The 8,218-nt window shown below is 41.3% G+C and overlaps 1 protein-coding gene across 4 annotated transcripts in view; it reads left to right on the forward strand.

Moving 5' to 3' along the window:
* UBE2V2 (ubiquitin conjugating enzyme E2 V2) overlaps positions 1-8,218 on the forward strand; it is a 46,444-nt gene that overhangs the window by 21,006 nt on the left and 17,220 nt on the right. For 3 of the 4 annotated variants that reach the window (XM_019527021.1, XM_019527031.1, XM_019527002.1), the window contains exon 2: positions 6,391-6,545. In XM_019527021.1, the coding sequence (XP_019382566.1) occupies positions 6,391-6,545 (155 nt within the window). The remainder of the gene's footprint in view (positions 1-6,390; positions 6,546-8,218) is intronic. The other variant, XM_019527012.1, reaches the window with a different exon arrangement.

Here is an 8,218-nt window from a genome sequence, read left to right on the forward strand (position 1 = left end):
AAAAAAAAAAAAAAGCATAAAATGTTGAAATACTGGTCATTTTCTGTGCCAGTACAAAATATTTGGCACAGTAGTAAAACTGTAGGATTTTACCCTGCTTTTGGGGAAACACTTGAGCAACAATAGAGGTGAAAGGGCTATAGTTTCTGGGACTTACTTGTGGTCTGCTTGTTTTTTTCCTGTTTTATAATCAAAATGTCAGTGGTGAAAGTGCATGTGTATAGTTTAAAACAGGGGTGTTCAACCCTCGGCCCACAGGCCAAGTGCAGCCCACAAAGCCATGGCGTAGACCCACGGGACTCCCCACCGGTCCAAAAATTGGGTGGTGGGGGAGCAGTGGCCATTAATACGGCCACCTTCCTCCACTGCAGGGCTGGGTTGAAGCTCTCCTCCTCCTCCTCGTCCTCTCTTCCCCCCCCACCTCCCCCCCAATCCCCAGAACCCAGTACCTGGCCAGTCAGAGTCAAACTATGCCCCCCCCTTGGGTTTGGGTTGGGGCTGAGCCATACCCCCCTCCCCACTGCAGGGCTGGGTTAGGTCTGGGCCATGCCCTCTTTTGCTGCAGGAATGGGTCTATGCCCTCTTCCTTCTTGTGAAGGGGGTGGGGACCAACCCCAACACCATGGAGCCAGGTTGGGGCCTGGCCATGTCCCCCCACCCTGGCAGTGCCGGGCTATGCCGCCTTCCTTCTCTGTGTAGCTGCATTGGGGCTGGCCTGCCTCTTGGCCTCCTCTGCATGGCCAGATGGTACCCACCTGGGTGCCAGATCAGGAACACTTCCTGGACCTCTCCTCTGGGCAGACTGGGCGCTGCCAATCTGGCCCACCAAGGGAAAGGTTGGGCACTACTGGTCTAACATACCTAAATCACTAAGATGAGTAGAATGTTGTTGCAAAATGTAAATACATTGCAAATATAACACAAACTTTCATAATGGTTTGTCCATTAGGAGCTGGAATCAGTTTAACCTCATTCTTTGTGCTGTTCCTTGTATGAGTCCAGTACTGCTGCTAGAATCATAAGTTTACTTCTCCATTTTGCCAGTCCAAGATAAATGTATACTCTCCTAATTTTCCATACTAGCAGTATAGAAGATTTCATAGCAGGAATTGATAGCTTGGCTGAAGAGATTCAGGGAAAAAAAATCAAGAGGTTTACAGTTGTTAGATTAGGTTTAGGAGTCCGTCTGGTGGGCGACTAAGCAATGGCACGGTATAAAGTCATGAAATATCATTTCATTGAAGTACATTGAAGCTACTCTTAGGCAAAGTTATAGGAACAAGGAAATCATAGAGAAATAACTGGGGAAGCAACACACTTTTTTCCTTCCTTTATTTCTTATGTTTTATTCTAAAGTGTGGACTCTACTGTTATTTCAAAGTACAACTTTTTTCACTTTAAGTAGTGTCATGAAGAGACTGGTACTTTGCTTTCCTAAATGCTCTTGGATTCTACTTTTGTTTTTTAGAAAGTGAGCTGTAGTTTAGTTTTGCAGAGCTGAAATTTTTCCTGAAACTGCAAGGGAAATAGCCTAACTTGTTAGTAACCTGGAGTTTTAGTTAAGTGAGATTCCCTTGTTGAAGTCAATTATTTTCCCCCTTTTTTCCTTCCTACTTGCTATTTAATTGAAAGCTCAGTTTAACTACTTTAGACCCAGATTTCAGTAGGTGCTCAGTATTGGTATGATAGTCTACAGCCCAGATTTTTTGCTGACATAGCTTTGTTCATCAGGACTTTTGAAGTTCCATGATCCATGAATGACATAGCTGTGTTGACAGAATCAGGTATAGTTGGAGTTAAATTGGAAAAAATGCTTTTTACCAGTATAACTTGTTTTACCTGTCAGGGAGGCTGTACTATATCAGTATGAAATGGGGATTGTTAGTATGACTGTGTCCATATTACAAATTTTCTAGCATAGACATAGCCTTTAATAGGTCAAGAGTTTAGGAAGACTCAAAGAGTGAGATGGTTGTCGGAAATCTGCATGCTTCTTATGAGCCAGTCCCTAAACAGTAGGGATTAGGATGAGATTTCTCTGGTAGGTAGATTCAGACATCTGCATACTATGGCATTTTTTTGCTCCTTGTTCTGAAACATCTGGTGCTGGCCATTGGCACAGAATTCTGAACGAAATGAACCCAAGGTTTGATGCAGGGTAGAAACTCCTATTTTCCTAGTAGATTTTAGTATTCCCTGCTCTTAACCTCTCGAATATCAATTACATCAGGGCCTTGAATCATTAAGTGTTCTGCCTGGTTCTGAACAACATGGACATGTGACTTTATCTGCTGATGCACATAAATGGGGTGCTATAAGGGATCCTTTGATGTGACGAGCAGCTTTCAGAAAGACTCCAGTGTTGCCTGTGGCCTCAAGAAATTTTGCTTTCCACAGTTATGTTTCTTCAGGTTGACAGAGAAAGATCAAACTACACAGTTGCTTGCAGCAAGTTACTTGCTTGCCTATGGACAATAATAATGAGCAAAGGTTGGAAACAAGTGACCTAGAGACTCAAAGTCTCTTCTTGGTAAATTTAGCCTTTTACATAGTGAAATTTCATTCTTAGATACAGAAATTCCTATTAATGCTTGCTATAATATAGACTAGGTCCTTTACTGTACCAAAATTTACTGCTGTCAAGTCTTGCTTAGATTAAAGTTGTATTGTTCTAATTACGTGTCCTTTTTTTAAAGCAACTTGGTTCAGTTGATGCAGATTGTTGTATGGACACACTTAACTGAGTAGACTGGTTTATAAATTGATCTACATATGTCCACGGAAGGATTTGCACTGATTTAACTGAATGGCTTCAAAAACTTTCTTTTTGTTTAATCCAGTGCTGTTATATGGGTAAATTTTGGTAACACCAGAGCAGTTCTATTCATACTGAGAAGAGTGGAAATGTTAGAGTAAACAGTTTGGCACTTCCAAATCTATGTTGGCTGATGTTAGAGATGCTGAGCTTGGTCTCCTGAGTAGTGCCCCTGGGCACTGCTACCACCAATTTTAGTGTAATGGTGGGTGATTACATAAAACATTTAAGGGATTACAAATTGGCTTAAAAGCTGCAATCATTGTGGCTTCACTGTGAAATCTTGCTTGACTGAGGACTCGCCTTCATTGCTAAGGAATTCTGGGTATGCGAGCTATCTAGAGATAAAGTGTTGTACTTTATCTCTAGATTGGCACTTCAGTTGTACTGTGAGAAGCTCGCTAAGGTTTTTTTTTTCTTCTTGGTCTGTAGTTTCCCATTCTTTGTCTCCTAAGGAAAGCAGTGGTGGTTTAGAAACAATGTACCAACCCCTGTTTGCTCTCTTCTGTCTGTACCTCCTGAAAGGCTGTCAACAGGGTGAAATTCCAAAAATACTGTGTTTAAGCATGCTAGGAGTCTGAGAAATGGAGAATTACTCTGGGGGATGAGCAGTTGAATGCCAGATCTCAAGAGATGTATCCAGACAAAAGGATGCTGGATCCCATATTAAACCTCCAGTGTTGGGATTCAGGACAGCAGTATGGTGAGGGGTGCACAGGCATGTTCTTTCACAGATGGATAGGATGATCTCAGTGAGTTTACCTAGCTGCAGCGCCTTGTCTTCATTGTGTTTATACCTGCAGATAGCTTGCACACATTAATTACCGAAAGCTCATTTAGAAGTAAAGACAAGGTCCCAAGTAATGCTTCATTCCCTTGCAGTTGGACTTCATCCCAACTGGTATTCTTGGGAGTTGGGAAGATTACTACCGGTTGATGCTAATGGCTCCATTCCTAACCCTCCCCCTTTCTCCCCCACAATAACACAAAGCAACTTTAAATATGAGTTGGTTGAAATGATGATCATACCAAATCACACATTGAAATGCTTGTTGAAATGTTATGCTTGAATAACTTTTCTTATTGCATCACGGTGGTGGATGGGTTTTTTTTTGACGTGGAGAGATGCGAGCAGTGGGGTCCCCCAGGGCTCGGTCCTTGGGCCCACACTGCTCAACATCTTCATCAGCGACTTGGATGAGGGGGTGAAAAGCACCTTGTTCAAATTCGCGGATGACACTAAAATGTGGGGAGAAGTGGTAATGCTGAAGGAGAGGGACAGACTGCAACTAGATCTAGACAGGTTACAGGTGTGGGCGGATGAGAATAGGATGGGATTCAATACTGATAAGTGAAAGGTACTGCACCTGGGGAGGAAGAACCAGCAGCATACCTACAGGCTGGGGAACTCCCTTCTAGTCAGCACAGAGGCAGAAAAGGATCTTGGTGTCATTATTGATTCCAAAATGAACATGGGCCGCCAATGTGGGGACGCAGGCAGGAAGGCTAACCGCACCTTGTTGTGCATCCACAGATGCATCACGAGCAGGTCCAACAAGGTGATCCTCCTCCTCTATGTGACATTGGTCATGTCGCAGTTGGAGTACTGCATCCAGTTCTGGGCGCTGCACTTCAGGAGGGATGTGGCCAGCATCGAGAGGGTCCAGAAGAGGGCCACCCACATGATCTGGGGCAGCAGGGCAGGTCCTATGAGTGAAGGCTACGGGACCTGAACCTTTTCAGCCTCCACAAGAGAAGGCTGAGAGGGGACCTGGTAGCTGTTTACAAACTGGCCAAGGGAGACCAGCAGGCAATGGGAGAGTCCCTGTTCCCCCGAGCACTACTGGGCGTAACAAGGAATAACGGCCATAAGTTGACTGAGAGTAGATTCAGGCTAGATATCAGGAGACATTTCTTCACAGTCAGGGCGGCTAGGATCTGGAACCAACTTCCAAGGGAAGTGGTGCTTGCTCCTACTCTGGGGGTATTAAAAAAAGAGACTAGACAATCACCTAGCTGGGGTCATTTGACCCCAGCATTCTTTTCTGCCCATGGCATGAGGTTGGACTCGATGATCTGCTCAGGTCCCTTCTGACCCTACCAACTATGAAACTATGGCATAATGCTGAGCATTTTCAACTAGTGTTAGGAACGGTGGGTACTAAGTACTGTCAGAGGTGGGCCCTTAATTGATAAGGATTTGGTGTGATATAACTACTATTTTTACTGTTTCTCAACCCTTTTTTTCAAAATTAGCAGAGTGTGTTTAAATGCTATGAATGAGCTTAATTTTGAAGTTTTACAACTATTTGAGTTCTCCAAGTGCAAGAATGTGTCTAATAAACTTCAAAGTATAAAACTTGCTAGCATTGCTTTTAGAACACTAGAACAGGTGAAAGGAAACAAGATGCCTACAAAGGCATTACCTTATTTGTTGTCAGCTGGAGAGAGATTTTATCCTAGAGATGACTTCTTCAGAAAGATGTGAGCGATCAAAAATGAGACCAAAAATGAAAACTAGGTTATAATTGCTGAGTACTCTTGTTCTTTTTTTTCAGGGTTACAGACACTGACCGTATTACACATTGGTTAGTTTTTATCTTTGCTCTGGCAGTTGATTCTCCTAACGTGATATGCAAAGCCATGTTGTCATCTCAATCTTCTCGATCTGACATGGCAAAGCCACTGAAAGCAGAAGTTGTATTTTAGTACATACAATCTACATTTTCTCTTAATTATTAACATATAGGTAGACTTACATTTTATTCTATTATTACAATGCAAAGAAAATAACTGGGAGCCTCATTTTTCATCTCTAAAAATACTCAGTCCTTCATGTTGTGTTGGCTCTGCTAATGCCCTGCTGGCAGTGCTGGAAAAAAAATTGTTTTGTCTTTTTGTGTCTTGCATTGTTTTCCCGCAAATGAGGGAAATATTTATCTTCCTTTTGTAAAGAGCTTTGAGATCTGTGAATTTTTTTTCAAAAACTGTAGTGGATGATGATTATTTATTGGCTAGTTCAATTGTAATATTGTTTGGGGGAGGCTGAGAGAACAAGCCCTTAAGCCATTTTAGAACACAAAGGAAAAACATTTTACAATTCAAATCATTTTCATTTAAGTAAGGAATGCAAAATATTGCAATTATGTAATGCAAAAATTCAGATAAGTAGAACTTGAATTCATTTTGAAAATCATCAGCTAAAAGCAATAGTTCTGTAAGTGGGAAACAAAGTTTAAAGTAAACTAAAATTTAAATCCTTAGTACTTTGTTTCCTTAAATATTATGGTTAATATGCTTGGCATTAGTGGCCACATAATTTTGACATCTTGCTACTGTGTAGTAATAATTAATTGGCTGCCCTCCATTTAATATTGATGTCAGCTATGTTCCTCCTGTAACATAATTACTTCATTTCAAATGGTTGCCAGCATTACTTTGTTAAAATATGATTTGTATTTCTGAATGATTATTATGATTTTAAGGTGTAATGCAGACTGCATTTAATAATTACTGAGCTATCTTTTCTTATTTTTAAACATTGCTACTTACATTCCTCTGCTTTCTTTTAATAGTTAAAGTACCTCGTAATTTTCGCTTGTTGGAAGAACTTGAAGAAGGTCAAAAAGGAGTAGGCGATGGTACAGTAAGCTGGGGACTTGAGGATGATGAAGATATGACACTTACAAGGTGGACAGGCATGATTATTGGGCCACCAAGGGTCAGTATGGCAAGTAAAAACTTTTCTCTTAAGTTTGTAGACAGCATAAAATCCTGTGTTAAACTTGTATTTCAGAGAGGACATTAGAAACATGTTTTAAAGTATAGTTGTGGTGGTCTGTCACAAGTTATCACCAATTTGTCGCTAATCGGAGCCTGCAGATTGACTTGAGTTAAATATGTGAGGCTAATATCTAGTATATGTAGATATATGCCAGCAAGCTTGTAGATAGCAGTGGCGAGTTTTCCACATCCAAGTCTGAATTCCTTAAAATTTGTGGACAGGCTAGGAGGAGCTGCATAGGGACATTTCATTGGCCCAAAGTTCACATGGCAGGCAGTTTTTATGCTTTTCTTTGACTTAGCAAAGTTTGCAATGCTACATGTCCTCAGTTATTTGTATTATTATTAAAGAAGGAGCAACCCTTAAGGCACCGCACATCTGGATTCAGTCTGGCCTTTGGATTCTGTCTCAAAGGTCTAATGTGGGGTGGAGGGGGATAGGTTTTGGGCAGCCTTTAAACTCTTGCCTAGGCACAAGTGTTGGAGGTATTGGTGAGATAGCTGCAGGACTCTATGCACGTGGATTCATCAGGCACCTGACTTGACTTCTTACATGTACCCCACGATCTAGAGCAGGGTTTCTGAACCGGGGGTGCATGTACCCCCAGGGGGTATGTGACACCTCATCAGGAGATGCATGAGATATATTTCATACACTGTCTAACAGGTCAAAAAATTAATTTCCCATTGAAAGGGGGTACATGAAGTCTCACCCTGAGACCAAGAGGTACATTGACTGAAAAAGGTTCAGAACTGCTAATCTAGAGACTTGATGGTTGCCTACTACTAAGTGATCTGTGTGAGGGAGTTATCCTTTGAAGCTGTTGCTGCCTGGGGTATTAAGTATATATTAAAGCGTTTCCATCATTAACGTGGAGATGTGGCTAGTATCAGCCAGGTTATCCTATTCAAGTTTTGTTGGGATGTGCAACTGCCCTTTCACTACATATCATCCATCCTTTTTAGATTTAATTCTGCAGTGAAGCAGTATTCGTAGAAATATTGTGATGGCTAGAATGTGAGAAATTTGCAGAATTAAGTGAAAGGCTAATCAGTGTTGTTAACTATATTGATACCACACAATTTCTTAATGTAGCATCTCTGTAAAACCCACACAGAATCCTCTCTAAAGACCACGTAATTACTTGGTTATTTCTCATTAGATCCCAGAAGAAAGCCTTCTAGATTGTAATTATTAGCAGAGCAGACTAGAACTCTCACTTTGTTAAGGATTGGTTTAGGATGGTTCTGAGGCAGGGATTTGGATGACCATTGGGGCTGTGCAGAGTTGGTCAGTCCTTCATTGGACCTGGGTGAAGGGGGTCCTTTACTTTTACTTGCTATCCCTTTTTACATAGTGCGTTATGTCACATTTAAATGATTATTATTAAACATTTCACATTAACGAGCTAAAATGATTTCAAACTTTGTGTGGATTTAGGCACATATCATGGAGAGGTTTTAGAAAAGGCTGTTTTTAGGGCATGGTCAAGTGTGTATTTGAAGCACTCCAAATTCTGTTCAGATTTGGAACACTTCAAATTCATAGGCTTTAGTGCTGTGCATAGATGTGCACTACCCTGTGCTTTTTTTTTTTTTTTTTTTTCAGAGTACTTCAGA

This window comes from Gavialis gangeticus, unplaced genomic scaffold, assembly GCF_001723915.1.
Source record: "Gavialis gangeticus isolate Ggan-Ray unplaced genomic scaffold, GavGan_comp1, whole genome shotgun sequence".
Lineage (NCBI taxonomy): Eukaryota > Metazoa > Chordata > Crocodylia > Gavialidae > Gavialis > Gavialis gangeticus.